Here is a 19,068-nt window from a genome sequence, read left to right on the forward strand (position 1 = left end):
ACACTTATCTCAATTTTATTTTCTATGAATAATGTATGAATAATTTTCTATAGTTGGTACAGTGATGATTCCAGATAAAAATTACTGAACTTCAATTTCCATCCTTGCCAGTGATACACAAAGTTGTACTAGGAGGCTTGGGAGCAAAGAAAGGGAGAAAGCCAGAAATTTGTGGATAAAAAAAAAAAAAAAAAATGCTTCCAGATCCTTTTAAGAATGTCATCTCTGCTACTTCAGCAAATAAGAGCCCCAAATTTATGTTCTAACATTTATTTGATGCCTTACTTAAACTGCTTCACTGGACATTTTACATCTGTTAAACCTTTATAAAGACACAAAATTGGCTTGTCAGAGCTAGACATGTTCATGAGAGCTTACATGTGGCAAACTTTGCAGCAACTCCAATTTTTCAGGATAGTTTGGAAAAATGAGAAAGAAAAGTTTTGTAACAATTGAGAAAAACAGTTCATGACCTATTTTGGTCATTCCATTTTTAGTTATTAATGGGATAAGTGAAATATGCTCATTATATATCACTGTTCCATTAAACAATGTTATCAAATAATCAGGTAAGCTAAAGGTTGAAAGTGTTGGTAAAATGAATTTTTGGTGTTTTTCACTACCGAATTTCCAGATGCAAAGTAGGGAGACATCTGGACCTGATTCCTACATTTCTGTGGAATTTTTTTGTTGGTTCCCTTTTGGTTTTTACTTTTTAGATACAGACTAGGTCACCTACTGTCTAGCCGTTACCATTGTTTTCCATAACCACATATTTAAGGATGCTGTTCTTTTTCTTTAGTCAAAATGCTGTGTTTCTGCTCTGGTCCATGCTATAAGAAGTTGAAAGCTAAGACGACAGACAGCTCCTACGCCTCTGATACACTCCTAGGATCCCTTCCAGATCCACCAATCTAAAGATATTCATTGATTGCAATTGCTTCTGAATGAAAGCATGGAATAAACTCGGCGCTGCTGCTCCAGTATTGCTGTCTTACCTGTGAAACTATACTTCATTACAGCGGGAGACACACCAGCGGCCTAGCACCATTTCACACAGCAGAGGAAAAGGGAAAGCGATCTACTTCCAAAGAAATGACACAACCTGTTTCTGAAGTGATTCACATCATCCTCACTTTTGAACAATCCAATGCTCAGAAAACAAGACAAATCTTCACGGATGTTAAGGATGTGAAGTAAGGTTCTTTGCTTGTGCCTGGGACGATGGAGAAAAGTAACTGAGAAAGGCGCATTCCCCACACTACAATACTGAAATTAAGGCCCAAAGCCCATGGCGAGAATCCCTAACCTTCTCCATAATCTCTTGTTTTACTCTTTGCCCTGAAAATAAACCCAGTTAATATTGTGATGACTACTCCCCTTGACTTGAACCAAAGGTCCTGAGAAAACACAGGTACAAACTGTCAAAATGGAAAGGGCTGTGCCGCAGGCTGACCCGGCCACGTCCTCAGGAGTGGGTCCCGAAGTAGCCTCCACAGTCGGGATCCGGGCAGCACAGCGGGCTCCGCAGGGCGCCGCCCCAGACGCGGCCCCGCCCCTCACCTTGCCTGCGCCGCGCTCCGGGCGCTAAGGTGCGTGCGGCGCGCGGTGATTGGTGGCGGCCCGCGCTGCCCGGCCTCGATTGGCTGCGTGGGCCTCTTTGTTCCCGGTCCCCGCCGCAGCCCCGCCGCGGCCCAGTGGGCAGCGGAAGTTCGACGGCGCCGGATGAGTGGCCGCAGCCCCGGCGCCGAAGCCCAGCAGGTTCCTCCTTCAGTTTCCACAGTGGAACCAGAGACAAGCGTAGCCGGAACGTGAGATCCCGGGCAGAAGGAGGGAACACCCCCTGACAAACATGGACGTGGAAACCAAAATTAAGAAGGTAGGGGGGCGCTGGCGGCCACTTCACCTGCATGGGTTCTGGGGTGCGCCGCGTCGGAATCCTCCGGCGGGTGGGGCGCGCGGGCCGTGCGACGCGAACTCAGCTCCGGGTCCCCAGTGCGCCGAGCCCAGGTTCCCGTTCCTCTGGGTAGAGGAGGTGCTGGGTGGTCCCACCAACTCGCGAAACCCCAGAACGACAGAGTCGGAAGCGCGAGCGCGGACAGACTCGGAAGACTTTCCTGCGGTGTCACTATGTCCCAACGGTTGGAGGTGTTTGAAAGGTTGCTGAGGATGTTTTAGCTGCTCCTTTGCCTCTTAAAAAAAAAAAAAGTAAAAAAGAATGAGATTAGAGTGAGTTCAGGAGAGATGATGACAGTTTTTCCTAACTCAGGAAGTTCAACTTTACTAAGCCTGTGTGGTTTAGGCGCAGTGATGTGGCTTTGACAGCCCTCACCTCCTCCCTTCCTGCTTGGCTGCCCAAGGCCCTCTGAAAGTGAGTGATGATTTAATGCGTTTCCTTTGCACCCGCAGGCTGGTGATAACTCCTAATGTGATGGCGTTTTTTTTTTCTTTTAAGTCATTCATTACTTGACTGCCAAAGCGCTGCCTCTCTCTTAGGGAGTTATCTCTCAAAGGAAGCATTCTCCCTGTTTGGCAACAAGCCCCAAAGGGCGATTGTCACCCGTGCTTCAGCGCAGGGAGGCGTTTCCAGCCTGACTGCTCCCTCTCAGGCATCTGCACTGACAGTCCTACCTGACCCCACTTGCTGGTTATGGGGGCCCTTGTGTCGCCTGGGAGAAAGGGGTGGGGACCACACTATGACTCAGAAGAAATGCTGATGTCACATTCGAGTGTAAAGTTCTGTGTGAAAGGTCTTGTTCCAGAGAATTACTCATATTTACTTTGTGGTAAATTTGAGTTAGCTGTCTTTCATCAAATAGGGAAGTTTTGCAGAGATAGACGGGGAAAGAGAGAGAGAGAGAAAAAAGTTAATCTTTTCTTGGCCATTTGTGGTTCGAACTACTATTTCGTCTTTTAAAGACAGACTCTAAATTGAGAATCCAGTTTATTTTATGCCCAGAACTGAATTTTTTTAATGTATGTATATGCCAAGTATTAGATTAGGAAGTTGTGGACACATAAAAACTTGAAATGAGAAAAAAGTTTCTTCCTCCCTTGTGGCTAAAGCTAGCAAGCAGTCAAAAGGGAATCCAAGAACGGGAAAGCATAAATTCAAGGAGTAACCTGATTGCTTTCTATTCTCTTCCTGTTTGGTTTCTTTCTTTCTTTTTTTTTCTTGTAAATAACACTAGCATTTTTGGTTAATCTTGATTTCTTGATTGCTGCTGGAAAATCATTTTACCAATTAGTCTTGTATTGATGAACACTGCACTCATGTTTACTTGAAAGATCAAAATTAAGAACTACTTAATTTTGTACTTGTCAGAAATTTGGGGGGGGGTCTTGTCCTTGTTTATAAGTTTTCATCCCAACGACTTTTTAAAAGTCAGCATCTTTTAGGGAAGAGGAGGGACGAAGAGACAAAGCACAGGATTTTGGGGGCCACCACACTGTTATCTGTGATACTATAATGATAGATATGTCACATTATACATTTGTCAAAATCCGTTAAATGTACACCAAAAGTATAAACTCTGTACTTTGGTGATAATGATGTGTCATTGTTTTCCATCAATTGTAACAAATATATTTCTCTCATGTGGGATGTTTGCTGTAGGGGAGGCTGAGAGTGTCGGGAAAGAGGATGCATGGGAACTTTGTACTTTGCTCAATTTTGGTGTGAGCCTAACACTGCTTTAAAACAAGAGAGACTACTTAAAAGGAAAAAAAAAATCAACATCCAAATGTGTTTCTGGAACAGTTTGAGACAAGTAGTAATTCTGAGGGGAAAAGTCCAAAATTAAGATTTATATGTACTTGCAAGGAAAAAATCTAGACATTATTTATAAACAATTTTGTTAGAGTTTCAAAATGTGGGTTATGATAAATAATGCTCTTGGTGTTTGGCATACTTTTGCTCCTCCACCCCCAGCTACTTTGAAAGTTTATCTTTCTAAATAAGAATCTTAATCTCTGTAATCCTCTTTCTCCATCTCTACCCCCCCCCCCCGCCCAAAGGATTCTATAAAGTAAAAGCTTTTACAGATAATTCCATCATGTTAACATCTTCCCTGGTGATTCTTAGGACAAAGTCCTCAAACAGTAAATTGGAGACCACTAAAACACCCCAAAGTTGTTAAGTTTGACTCCTGTCCATACCTCTCTCTGGTTTTGTAGGACCCTGATAGACCTGATGTTCTGTGGATCGACAAAAAGTTTCCTAGTAAAAGAGAGTTTAGAAATCTCAAGAATACATTTTATAGTCTTAGCTATAATCTCAAAAATAAATTTGCATTACTTTTAGAAATTGTTTTATAATACACCGAAAGAAGGAGACATTACAGGATTGTCTCTTGATTTACAGGCAGAACCTTCTTACCCTGTTTTGATGCCTAGATAGTTTTTAAGTCTTTTTTTGACTTAGGTATACAAGAAAAGTAATGATTTGGCTGTACCTTGAGAAAAGTAGGTTGGAAGTTAGAACAAAGACAGAACCATTTAAGTGAAACTTATTTGAGTTCAGTGTTAAGACACATGACATTTTCTTTCCTTCTGAAATGCTTACATTGTGACTTCATAAGGAATTTTCCCCAGATGAAAAATGTTATTTTTCTAGCCATTAACATTTCATGTAAAAACAAAGTGGGTTGTCCTTATTACATAATAACCCAGGTGGATGATGCTATTAGAGAATTCTTGGTTCATAAAAGGAGAACTTGTCCACATCATTTGTACAAATTGGGATTAATTACCAGTTAAAACCCACTATCATAAGGAATTTTTATAATTACATTTTGCCATGTTTTGTTTTGTTTGAAGTAAGTGAGCTGTTGCTAGGATGTGGGAGCTAGTTTGATTATACAGAGTTTTTGTTTTAATAATATTTTAGAACAGAACTTGACTTTTATGCCCTTGCTTTGTCTTCTGAGTTACACATCTTGACCTTTTCCTTGTGTCTTTAAGTCGCTCCTGGTAATTGACTTTGTTTTAAGTAGAGTGGATATCTGCTTGGAAAAAAACAATGGCCTTTGAGAAGCAGAAACAGAGTTTCATTTTGTGGCGAATGGGTAAATTATGGCCCATAGCCAGCTGTTCTCTTTCCTTTCTGTGTTATTCTCCCATGAGAATAGCCTTTTTTTTTTTTTTTTTTTTTTTTTTTTTCAATTAAAAACATATCTACAGAAAAAGACAAGTCCAGTAATTTCCCTTATACTGCCTGGGATAGCTGCAAGACGTTAATTTTACCTCCCTTCATTTTTTGCCTTCCAGACTCCTCTCTTTTGATCTATCCTAATATCTTGCATATTTTTCTTAGGACTCCTTTATTTCTTTAATTTTATCTTTGAAAAATGAGGTGCATTATAGGTCACTAAAAATCCCCTTTCTCTGCATTCAAGCTTGTTTTCAAAACTGTCATTAGAAAGCATAGTGAAACCAAGTGATTTCAATTGGAAAAAATACTGAAACACAGAGATTATTTCTGTTAAAAATTAGAATGAACCTTTTCTCTTAGGTGGCCCCTGATAGAAAAGGGAAAGTCAAGTATATGTAACCTCGATTCTGAAATCTAGCGGTGAGTTCAGTGCTTGAAGCTGCCCTTGATGGAGGGATCATTGGCAGGGTTGGGGGTGAGGGAAGGGCAAGGCACATCCAGGTCTTTGCTTTAGAGGTGGATACTCTCTTGTCTCTAAGAACAAGAGAAAATAAGTGGTCCTTAGCTGGGTTTTTCTCTCTTCTAACTCATGGTGGGATTCATTACAATGATAGAATATGAAAAATTATTTTCTCTTAATTGCAATGAATATTAGCTTAAGAAAAAACTAGTAGGTTCTTATGATTTTTTTCATTTATGCTATACTTAAAGACAGAGACAGAAATTTATCTGTCTACTAGCTATTACTTGTATACCATCATTTCAGTCCAGGGAATTTGCTTGTTCAGTTCTCTTACTCCGTCTACGGTACTAAATCTTACCCATCTCTTAATGGTCACCACTCCTTCACAGTGCACACTCCTTTAGGAACTCTTCTTCACGTTCCACCTAGATGCAAAACTTTTCTCCTGAATTCTCAGTGTGTTATCTATAAAGCTTGGGATACTCATCACTCTGCACCTCTGGAATATGATTACCTTTGTATGTTTTACCTTCTTACCCAGATTGCAAACTTCTTGAGAATCTTGTGAAGTAGACTTTTTTAGCCCCATTTTCATGGTGAAGAAACTGAAATTTAGATGGTGTAATCGGAAAGTGAAGAAAGAACCTTACTGAAACTTGAACCATTATCTACAGAATCCATATTCCTTTTATCATGTCACCTAGCCTCTGAGTCTTGAAAACCCTATTTCTCATCTCACTAAATATATGTCGAATGAATAACTGTGTTATTAAAAGAGAAATGAAATGAGGTACATTTCAACATTTTTACTTGTTTGTTTAAAGGAATTATGTTTGAGGAAGCAGTTTGTATTCCAACAAAACTACCATCCTACAGGTTTTCTGCGTTTTATTTATATTTCATAAATGTTATATGTTGGCTCTTTAGATTGAGTTGTAATAGACTCTCTTTGAATAGAGGTGAAGTCTAAAAACGTAAAAATACTGTGAAAAGAAATTTCTGGAAGACTTTTCAGGCAAAGAAATGGCATAGGCTCCAATAATATCCTGGACCATATCTTCTAGGATTCTTCCAACTTCCAGAGCTGATGATAACACTGCCTCTTAGCTCTAAATATGGTTGTAGGTAATAGTGACCCTGCATTTGGATGTTTCTTGAGTTCAACCAGTAGCAGCTGGAACTGTAGAGGGACACTTGTGGTCTGCTCTAGCTGCAGAACTCTGTAGTTGATAGAAAGCCTTACATAGCACAGAGTGCTCAGAGTGTCTCTGTAATGGCAGATCAGACAGCTAAGAATAAAGCAGCTGAAAAACAAAAACAAAATCCTCTTATTGCTGAGAGTTGGAACTGTGTGTTTGTTTTTAATCTCCTATGCTTCATGTAGAACATTTTTTGGGAAGCGTGGAAAACACCAAAACATTCGGTTCTAGTATGAGGCTGTCCTGGAGCTCCAGGGTGATACTCAGCATTGTGACCCTGGAATTAACATCAGGGACCATCAGTGTGCAACGGGGTTTACTAGTGGCAGCCTTCCTAGTGGAAAGAGAATGATAAATTGGTTAAATAGGGCTATTTCCTGTGTTCTTCTTCTGAGAACTAGTAATGACAATACGATTTGGTGCTATGCTAATTTGAGTATAAGTTTTTTACATAAAAAAGTCACTGCAATTTGTTCAGAAATGTATATGTAAACATCATATACATATACAGACACTGTATATGTAAACATCTGTAGCAGAAGGAAAGATAATTCTGTAGTATTGGCTTTCTTACTTCCATTTATCAGTATGATATTTTTTAAATTGCCCTGAGATGAGAGTTAGTAGATCTGAGTCCATTATTTTTTGTGATTCTGGCACTTTCGATCTCATTTCCCCTCCCTAGAAGAATCAGATGATTTCTAGATTTCTATGATCTCATTTCCCCTCCCTAGAAGAACCAGATGTTTTCTAGATTTCTATGAATCCTGTGACTCTTTTTTTTGATTTTGGAAAATAATGTCAGTAGTCTACCAATAATGTTCCATGGTACTTAAAAGTCACACAAGCCAAGAAGATCATGTAAATATATGTGTAAATATATGTATAAATGAAATGTCATCATTTATAAATATCAGTGAATTCCAGGAGGGAAACTGTGGACTGAACTGAATAATTTTTTTCCATAAATCTTAGTTATTTTTCAACTTGTTTGTATTTAATTAGTTCATATTTATGACATGTGTGGAAATATTTGAAGAAAACAAGTTAAATTTAATTTAAATCTGTAGTATGAAGCTTCAGAGGCACTAGCAGCTAGGCTCAAATAAGTCTACAGGTGATATATTACTTTCCTCAGCATTTAATTATGAGAAAATAAAAAAATAATGGTGCTTTCATTGCCTTTAAATGTTATCTCTCCCAAAATAAGACTTAAAAACTATATGCGTGTTCTTTTATATACCAAATACTGTTCTAGACTTTGGGGGTATAGTAATGAACAAGTGACACAGCACTTACACTCAAAGTGAGAAATGATAGAGCAAAATAAATGGAAGTAAATGACAAAATAAGAATTAAAAGTAAGCATACATGGGGTTATACCCATCAGCAAGCCCCAGGACAGCAGTACATTAAATTTCTAAAACAAACAGTGGGTAATTTTGAAGGGAATTCCTGAGCTTGCTTCCTGGTTTTGCAAACTTTGTAGTAGGGATTCTTATTTTATTTGTTTTAAGTAATGGCAAAGGGAAAGGAAATGAGAAAGCAGCTTTTAGTATTATAATCTAATGTGAAAAAAATGATAAATGGATATGGCTATAGTAATCACAACCTTATACCTATAAAATACACAGACTGTGTTCTTCTTAATTACAGATGCCTTATAAAAAAGTCATTTTTGGATTTCTACTTTGTGGTCATTGCTAATTTTTGTTTGGTAACTACTATCATGGTAACTGAAATTATGGTTTCTAAAACTTTTTTTGGATCATTAACACATACAGTATATACGGGAAATTATTTTGTTTTTTACAAGGTGATGATGATCAAGGGAATTAAATAATTATGAAATAAACCTTCTTAAGTAGAGAAACACAAGACCAAATTAAAAATAGGTTTCAAAACATCATAGATTTTCAAGATTTTAAAGAAAAATCATTTGGTAATTGATAACTCTACCACTATACTTTGTGTAAATATCTGTATGTCAAAGTTTACCTCCAGCACTGTTAGTGGAGGATTAAATTTGGAGATTGTGCTTTTCCTATTCAGCTGTACGTAATCTTGACTCTCCTGTGAAAGAACTGTGGTTTAGAGTGATTTTGTCTATTTTTTTCTAAGTTCCCTGTCTACCTAACTTCCTATTTAAATATTGGGGAATTAGAGAGATAGAGGTATGTGTGACTATAATGTTCTAAGTAGCACTGCTTTTATGTTGATCGTATTTTAAAAAGTAAAGGAGAAATAATTGAGAAATGCCAATTTCTTTGATCCTTAGTCTATTAGAATGGTGAGAGGAGGAACTTTATGAGAAGCCAGCCAATAGGAATTGCCGAGATCCCATCTGCTAAATGATAGCGAGGCTACTTCTATATAAATATATTTAATCTCTGAAATGCTGAATCGTCTTCAAGCTATGAATGATTCCACCTGTGTTTGTTATTGTAACAGTCTGACCACCATGGAAAACTGTAAAAAGGAGTTTCAGAGTGTGCATTGCACAGCTTCTTATCTGAAGTGACCCTAGCAAAAAAAGAAGGCTGAAAGCCTAGCACAGATGCCTTAGTGCGGAGTCCATTAATAAGTCTGTAGCCACGGTGAACTTTTCCCCTGCTTTGTTTAATGATAAAGTGATATCATGTTTCCTTGCAGATGGTAGGTGGATTTTTGTTTTTATATGAGCATTACATGCCAACCTTGATAGAATGAGTCACAAAGTAAAAGTATAAAGGATCTGTTTTCACTTTTATGAGGTACTGGTCTACAATAAAACTAACTGGGGGCTAAACAAAAAGTTACCCTTTATTTTTTTCATACATTATATTAAAAGGTCAGTTTAAGACTACAGAATCTAAACTCCGTTTAGATTACCAAATTACCTAGTGATATTGAACTCATACATAGTAACTTCCAAAATACTGTGATATCAGCTTTAGTAGATTAAAAAAAAATAAAAGAAGGAAGGAAAAAAGAAAGAAAACCTCTAGGCAAGACAGGTATGTATTTAAATTGACTACAATCCTGGATGAAATGACATAAGTGTTATGAAATAGTTTCTCTGATCTGTGATGAGATTTAGAAAAATGTGTCAAGATCTGATATTTTTAAAACACGATGAAAATGAATTACTAAGATTATACTTTCAGGGATCATTTCTGTAGTTTATTAAAAAAGAATTACTATGACAAAATATAAATAGAAGGCCATTATTAGTAGTTCCTAGTTGCTTACCTTCAGTTTCTTTATATGTCTCATCACAGACCGGTGACTGACAGTTGGCAGACTGTACGCTATGAGTAGCAGTGCAGTAACAGGAATATAAACAACTATTATGAACTCTCAGAAGCAGAAGTTTTAGGAAGAAATATAGAATTCATTTCTCTGGAAAGTGTCAGCTAGCTTAAGATTTTTAAGGGGAGTTATAAAATATTACCTTTTAAATACTGCAATAAATTGAAAATATATTCCACAGATGTTCAAATAGTATGTGTTAGACTCTACTGCTTGTACAAGGGAATAGAAAGTTATCCCAAGAGAAACAGGCAGAATTTAAAGGTAAAAAGAGGCAAAACATTTTGGTGGCTTAACACCACAATGTCACAGGTAAAATAATAATGCTGTCTGCTGGTACTTTTAACATGGAGTAGATGAAATTAAGCCAGCAAAGCGACAAGATCTCTCTCTGTCACCTAGGCTGGGGTGTACCGTGGCATGATTATAGCTCACTGTAACCTCCAACTCCTGGACTCAAGTGATCCTTCTGCCTCAGCCTCCCAAGTAGCCAGGACTACAGATGTGTACTACCATGCCTGCTAGTTTTTTGTTTTTTTTTTTAAATTTTATTTTAGAGATAGGGTCTTACTATATTGCCCAGCATGATCTTAAATTCCTGGCCTCAAGTTATCCCTTCCACCTCAGCCTCCGAAAGTGCTGGGATTATAGGTATGAGCCAACATGCTCGGCCTGTCAGCGTTAATTATTCATCTTCTCTGATAATTTTTGTTTAGTTAGCTAGATCTTAGTACTAATAATTAAATGTTTGGAGAATCAGAATTGCATCCTGAATACCAGCTTTAGAATCCTGGGTTGAGCTGTTGTCCCTGGCACTTACTATTGATAGCTATAGGAATTTGGGAACGTTACTTAACTCTCTCAACCTTGGTAACCTCTTCTGAAAATGGGTTCCAACCTTAAAAAGGCACAAGGATATTTGAGGTAAATGTTCTAAAGCACAAAGTATCGTGTCTATATCTAGACAATAAAATAATGTATAATAGTCATCAAGAAATCTAAGCTTGAGGGAAGAAAATCCTGTTTAGATCTTCTTACTTCTTAACAGACATCTGAATATATCATTAGTAATTTTATGATGGCATATGATCAGTAAATTGTGGCTATTTGGTGCTTTGCTGGACTCCAAAACTTAATATATCCCTTTATTTAATATATCCCAATAACTGTAGGGTATATTAAATTATTGGATTTCATTATTTTCCTTTAGCAAAATTTGAAAATTATTCTGATTTTAATTTTTTATGATGAAATTAAAATTTATAAATAATCGTTTCTAGAACTCATTTGAGTACCGACCATGTACAAATCACTGTGTGAAAGCTTCAAAACTATGTTGGGTTCTCTGGATGAATCACTTGATTGAATACCACTAAGTATTCTGGTCCAGTGTAGGGAATTGGTGTGTTTTCCTGATTAGAATCTTCCTTAGAGGTTCTGTGGTAAATTGCAAAAGTGGCCACAATTTTTTGTAGTACCTCACATTAAAAAGTGGAATCTATTTTCTTGCCTTTCGAGTCTGGACTTCTCTGACTTATTTGGGCCAATTGTGTAGAAGTGGTATTGTGTGAGTACCAAGCTTGGACCTCAAGAGACCTTACTGGTTTCTGCCTACTTCCTTAGAACCCTTATGTTACCATATGAACTAGCCCAGACCAGCCTCCAGATGTTGAGAGACCACATAGGACAGATATGAAACATCTCATCTGGGGCTCCCCTAGACCACCTGTCCCCTTCCAATCTGAAAGGTACTGCACATACAGAAAGCCCAGCCTAGAAGAACCATCCAGTTGAACCTAGACTAAGGTACCAGACTGTAAAAGCGTGAGTAGAATCTCATGATCAGAAACTACAAAGTAAATGTTTGTTACTATATTTTAAGCCACTATATTTAAGGATGATTTGCTACACAGTAAGCTCCCTCTATTGGTAATACCCTCTATTGTTAGGATGTAAGTCTTCTCAGCCTTTCACAGAAATGAGTCTTATAGGAGGCTTTTCCCTCTCTGAATTACTCTTGTAGCCCTCTCTAAAGATGAAAGAATCAGCTATCAGTATACTGTACCTTTTCTAATGCCATTAGTGGCTTCAGTGGCCCTCTTTATAATATAGACAAATCTATTTTTTATTTCTTTGCTTGTTGTTCCATGAAGATAAAGGAAAATTAAACTAGCATGTATCTGACATTTGATTCTAGCTGTAAGTAGGTGGTATATGCCCGTTTTGAAAGTTGTTTAATCCTTGGACCACTGGACAAGCCTAAAATGATGTCTATATACTTTCTTTAGTGGGTAAGTCTTTGTGCTGTAGTTTAAATGTAGAACTAAAAGTATGGTAATCCAAACCACTTCTATAATAGATCAAAACTCAAGATACGGATCAAAAATTAGGGCTCTTTTGTCTACATAGCACACTATGTAAACATAATTCAGATTTTTCCAGGGTAAGGTATGGTGTGAACAGGCCAGGCAGTAAGTAATAAATAAGCATGAGGACTTGGCAGTAGGGCATACCTTCTCTCCTTTCCAAGCTTCCAGGACGCTGTCAGTGCTGTAAGACTATGTTTTTATTCTAAGTGCCTAGAGGTTCTGTGGTAAATTGCAAAAGTGGCCACAATTTTTGCAGAAAATGAGAAGATTGTCTTTTTGGACCTTTTTTTTTTTCATTTTCTGTGCCTTCTCCATTGGGCTTTACTCTTCAGGTTTCCTTGGATTCTCTTTCCAACCCCCTACCCCCACCCCGAGGCAGCCTCCTCTAATGATTGTCTTAGCCAGTGCCAGGAGCCTTTCCCTTTGTTCTCTAGTCTGTGAAAACACAACTAACTATACTATCCTGTTCCCTTCTGTGTGTTCCAATTAGTTAGGGAATTAGTGGCAGTAAGTCTCTTAATTGTACAGCCACCCTGCCCATGCCCTCTTCCATGTGTTATAATAGGTTACTCATGAAGAAATAATACTGTAGCCCCTAGGCATGGTGGGAATGATGGCAATATTCAAGTTCTGTGGTAAGGAGTCTTAATAAAGGCCTTATTTAATGCAGCCATCTGTGGCATCCACTCTTTGAAGCCAGTGACACAAGACCAAATTAGGAATGTTTACCATGGTCCAGATTCTTTTAAGGAACTCCTGCAGATGCCTTTGGAATCAGGTTTTTAAATTTCCTTTTATGGCTAATAAATAGGAGGTTTTGAGGACTGTGTATAAGCACATGCCATGACAGTGCGGCCAGAGCTTATCCAATCCTAGTTAAGAAGCAATTTCAGTTGCCATCATAGCCTGTTAATTGTGACATTTTTATAGCCCACATTGTCTTTCTCAAAGTAATAGATTCAGGAGGAGGCCTTTTCTAAGGTAAGTCCACAGAAGGTACATTCTATTGCTGAACATTTCAAGTGACTTTCTTTATGTACTAGTATAAAAATAATTTGAGAGTAGTTAGCTTGGAAAATGTTTTAAGGAATTAGCATAAACTGAGCAGACAGACTATATTTCTTTTTATCATTTGCTTATCTAAAAAATTATTGTAAGGATACATTATGTTTCAAATAGGTAAGTGGGACTGGGAACTGCTAACTATAAATACTACCTAATTTGATTCAAGTCATTTGCATCCTGATATCATAAAGAAGTACTATAATTATTTTCTTTTATTCAACTTCATCCCCAGATGGATTTATGTAAAAGAATGGAATTGATATAAATATTTTTCCACTTTTATTTTATTCTATTTCTCATGGAGGCCTATCGTATATTATAATAATTGGGAAAATTTTCTCTACAATATAGTTTTGAATATTTCTTGCTAATCAACTCTGATATTTTGTAGGTTTTTTTTGTTCGTTTGGTTTATTTATTTATTTACTTAGAGACAGAGTCTCCTCTGTTGTCCTTGGTAGAGTGCTTGTGGCATCATTGTAGCTCACACTAACCTTGGGCTCAGGAGATCCTCTTGCCTCAGCCTCCCAAGTATCTGGACTACAGGAACGCACCACAACTCCCAGCTAGTTCTTTTATTTTTAGTAGAGATGAGGTCTCATTCTTGCTCAGACTGGTCTCGACCTCCTGAATTCAAGCAATCCACCTAGCTTGGCCTCCCAGACTCATCTCCGATATTTTGAATGTATTTTAATCTGGTTTGCAACCATGTCTCGTAACGCAAGTGTGTATATGTGTACAATAGACGTATATATGTGTGTGTCTTGTGTGCGTGTATATTTGTATATAATGTTGAAAAAGTCAGTGAGATTTGAACGCTAAAAACCGTACTCTACTTTGTCTTCTGGAAGACTGTTTCCTGGTCCTTGCTGAGTGCACAACTAACAAATTGAGCAGAATAAGTATTTGTAAAGAAGAAGCAAAGTTCAGTTTTAGTACTTCCATTTGTGTAAAGAGAACTTAAATATTTGAAATGGAAAAAATAAAGACAAGGTACTAGATAACCAAGCATCTCTGTTCCCCTGTCCCCCCTTTGTAGTAGGTCTCTCTTATCACAAATAGCATACTCCTTGGATTTAAAATAAAAGCAGAAAAGAGGATATAGTAGGCAGCCTTAAGATGGTCCTCAATGATTCCCATCTACCCATATACACGTTTGTGTATTCGTCCCCCTTCCTCCCCTCCACTACAGGCTGGACCCAGTCAGCTGCTGCCAAAGAAAGAAGCGTGGCAGAACTGATGGTGTCACTTCCAAGGTTATAGACTGCAGCTTCTGTTCTGTTTCGCTCTTCCTGAGAAAACCAGCTACCAGGTTGTGAGGTACCCATGTGGATAGGCCCACATGAGAGAGCTTGGAAGTGGGTCTCCCCCAGTTCAATCTTGAGATGACTGCCAGCTGAGCTCTGATTGCAAACTTGAAAGACACTGAGTCAACTTAAGCTACTCCCAAATTCCTGACCCACAGAAACTATGAGATGATAAATGATATTTTCAGTCCCTAAGTTTTTGGATAATTTGTAATTTTAACTATTATATTCCATTATAAATCTAAAAATTATAGTGATTTAAAAAAATGAAATTATAGTTTTGCTTTATTTTATCGTACATACTGTACATATAATATATAGAATCTTTTGTGTAATATAACATATAATTTTTAATACTAGTGATGAGTCTACAAGTTTTGAATAAAGATCTTTCAACTTTAAGATATAATTTTGTTCATTCATATTTCTTTCTCATTCTTTTAAAGATTTTTTTCTTTTACTGAAAGAGACCTATTTTGCATCCATACCCTAGAGATGTTCCTTGACTCACACCCCCTTCTTTCAAGCATCCTCTTGAGAGAGATTATGAGAGAGAGAATTAATCACCTTAGGGGATTTGTATTTGACTGGTATGCAGCCTTTCAGGTTTCTCAGAATCACTCTCAGATTTATCTAAGATGTGGAGCTCCTGGCTAGTGAGCAGTAATCTTTCACATTAAAATCAATTGACCTAGAGATGTTACAGGTGAAGAATACTACTCTTTATTTTTTTAGTTTACCTTTAAAGTCTCATTTTGGGTCAAATAATGGTGGCTTTGTAGTTAAGATCACAAGATTTGGAGTCATAATTGCCAAGATGCAACTCTCACTCACTGCTTGCTAGGTGGGTAGTCTTAGGCAAATTGCTTAATTTTGTCAAGTCTCAATTTCCTTATGTGTGAAATAGGGATGATACCATTTTTCCTGTAGGTTATTATAGATTAAATAAACTTATATGTGTTTAATGGCTGGCAGGTAGATCTTAACAAGTTAAGTGTTCAGTTATTTTTACTATCACTTCCACCATCACCTTCCAGTACTCATTAAAAAATTATAGATAAGTAGAAATACTTCAAGGTATGCAAAATTCATTATTGATTCCTAGAAATATATCAGGATTTTCTTCTGCTCTTCTTCACGTGTGTTACTGTATTTAATGAGGTATAGATCCCTTGGATAACCAGCTATAATCTGATTACTACTACACTCAAGTAGGCAGATTGCCTTGTGACAATTTCTCTGTCACTAACTTAATACTTGTACTGTCTTAAGAAATGAAATTCTTTGGGAAGAATCATTTACTTTAATTCATTAAAGTTCCAGGAAGATTGACCCACTACCTCCAGAATAGAATTTATGGTAAAATATTTAGGGCAAAAGATTTACTATAATCTGTGAACAAAAAGCTTTCAGACCATTTGGTTTACAATAGATTTCATAACAGAGATTCTTTTAGGGGCTTCTGGATTTATACTTCCTGCACTGAAAAGTTAAAGGGGTGTGGAAATCAATTTTAGAATATACAATGAAGAGTTTTATTTTTGTTCCCTTTTGAATAAGTAGTGATGACAACAAAAGATCTTTAATTGATTATTCTATTCTTGAACTATAATTCTTTGATTCTATTACTTCCTATTTTTTAACTGATTACTAAATATTTAACACAGGGTTTTCTATGCTGTGACCTACATTTAGGCACTAATGGTTAAAAACAGGCATAGCTTTCAGCTCCAGTTTCTTCATTTGGATGAAAATACATGTAATAACAAAATCTCAGACTCTCTTAGGATTGGTAAGAGGATTAAATGAGATGATCCATGTACAGAATACTTAGAACCAGTCCTGGCAATAAGTGTGTAATAAACATCAACGACTGCCATGGTTGTCACTGCCTGTTCCAAAGTTGTCTTTTGTGAAAAGCAATAAGAATTCCTTGGGGTAAGATGCTATGTTATAATTAACTCTACTATAAATCTCAGGTACTGTGTCAGGCATCAGAAGTTCAAATATGAACAAGAAGCTCACAATCTGATGTGTAAATCAATGTACAAACAATCATGGTATAGGAAGGAAAGATTAATAATAGAATTTGTGCTAAGACCTATAGGAATTCAGAGGAACTTTGTTGTACATAGTTGAAAAATGGTATCTCAGAATAACTGACCTTAGAAGTAGATCTATAGACCCATTAGAGAGGATTTGGGCAAGTAGAGGAAAAGGGGAATGGAGATCCAGGCAAAGGAAAAAACTTGCCTCGAAGCAGAGAGTGGCTGGAAGGGGAGGAATATGAGGAAGATAATTAAGTGGGAGAAGCTACAATGGTACCTTGGCTTGCTAAGAAGGATGACATTCATTGAACTCATTAAAAACATCTAACAAGTGAAGGGTTATGATCATCTTTAGGTTTATTAACATAATTGTGGGAACAGCAATATGATGTAATACAAGGTGGAAAGTGGTCTCAGGGTGACTTGATAAGACTTTGAACAAGAACATGGAAGCAGAGATGAGCAGAGGGTACAGGTTTTAGAGAGGAGACCAATCGGACTTGGAGCATAGTAAGCATGGCTAGCCAGGATAAGGAGCCCGCTGTGCCTCAGCTTGGTTGTCAGAATTAAGTGAGAGATGAGAAGTTTTTATTCCTGTAATCAAAGAAAGAGAAATGTGGCAGTTTTATTAGGAATGATTAATCATAGCTCTTAAATATACTAATTCTTTGTGTTCTTATCTGAGTTGACAAACTATACTAAATTTAAAGACTGCCTCCATTTCTATAAGTAAGTTTGGTTTTCTGTGTAATTTGCCCCTTTTTTGGCAGTGCAAATCTTGGTAAAGGTTGGGATACAAGGAACGAACTAAAAATTCCCCAAATTTTAAATCTTATATCAGCGGTTATTCAAAATATATTGATTGCGGTGAGGGACTTTACAGCTTCCACTTGATTTCTAACAGAGCCATGTACTGAGAGGAATTATTTAGAAATGTATTCCTTTGTGCGGAGTGTTCATCTGGATAAACAAGATCTGAAATGCTTCTTTTAGAGTGTAATATGAATATATATGTGCCTATATATGTGATAGGTGAATTAAGGTCCATGCAGAGAGAGACAGAATGTTTGTGAATGTACGTATTTCATATAATTTACCCTGGTCAGCTTCATTCCAAGATGATTAAAGAAGTCTTAGTAACACTTCTTGTTTAGTAACCACATATGATTCTGTGCTCCAGAGGGAAATTTGGTGATGAAAACAGCATGAATCAGATGATCTCATCCTGAATAGTGCTGCATAATATCTTCCAGACCCAAATTGTCTCCAAATCAACTCAAATCATGTTTGAAATACCAGATGTTTCATATACCTTTTTCCTTTTTGTTTAATGTATCTGACATCCAGCATACCTTTTCTGAGTCAGAAGGGTCACCTGAAATGTTGCCAACCTTTCTGGCTGCTTAAAATTATGAATATGGAAAAATTGATTCCATACCATTTCTACTCTAAAATAAGAAAGGGATAATGGTCTGTTTGGAGGCATAGATCATGGGAATGTAAGTTCTGGAGATTGTAATTAAAAATATTTAAACAGTCCTATTTTTCTATGACTAGTGTTTCAGGATAAATACGGAGGAGTCATTTTTATTTTTTTCAGAGGACCTTGATAGATACTCCCAAAGCCTGACTGTAATTTTCCCGAATATAGTCAATCTCAAGGACCTGTTTTCTTGGACACTAAAGAAGAAAAATTAATCTGTCATACCCTTATATTGATGCTGGCCAGAACATGTTACTAAAATTATATGGAGTAGACAGCTTTTGGACTTGTGCACTTATGAAAAACGTGTGTTTTTAGGCAATAAGTGTTGACTCTGCAGGGAATACCATATAACATTTGCTGCTGAAATAATTACTTAGGAGAGAACTGAGTTTTAGCCCTTATGACTTACATCTTTTGTTTCCTATGCATACGTTATAAACTATTCCTCTAAACTGAATTACAAATGATTCAGACTTATAAGAGCCACTAATACATTAGCTTTCTCAAGTAATTATTTTCTATTTAGTTATTAAACTTTGCACAGATGACCATGGTCAGAAAAACAACTAAACTGAGGTAAAGTTAATCTGACACATGATTTGCCATCATGCTTTTAGAATTGAAAGGTATCTTGGTGTCATTCTAGATGAAACTCAGAAAAGAAAATGACTTCCAGAATCAGTGAACT

The 19,068-nt window shown here is 37.0% G+C and overlaps 1 protein-coding gene across 2 annotated transcripts in view; it reads left to right on the forward strand.

The window, feature by feature from the left end:
* The first annotated feature begins 286 nt into the window (after positions 1-286).
* TES (testin LIM domain protein) overlaps positions 287-19,068 on the forward strand; it is a 52,896-nt gene continuing 34,114 nt past the window's right edge. Inside the window, exon 1 of one of the 2 annotated variants that reach the window (XM_053609351.1) lies at positions 287-1,879. In XM_053609351.1, the coding sequence (XP_053465326.1) occupies positions 1,853-1,879 (27 nt within the window). In that variant the 5' untranslated portion in view covers positions 287-1,852. Of the gene's footprint in view, positions 1,880-3,799; positions 3,806-19,068 lie in introns of those variants that run through there. The other variant, XM_053609352.1, reaches the window with a different exon arrangement.

The sequence above is a fragment of the Nycticebus coucang genome, chromosome 11, assembly GCF_027406575.1.
Source record: "Nycticebus coucang isolate mNycCou1 chromosome 11, mNycCou1.pri, whole genome shotgun sequence".
NCBI lineage: Eukaryota > Metazoa > Chordata > Mammalia > Primates > Lorisidae > Nycticebus > Nycticebus coucang.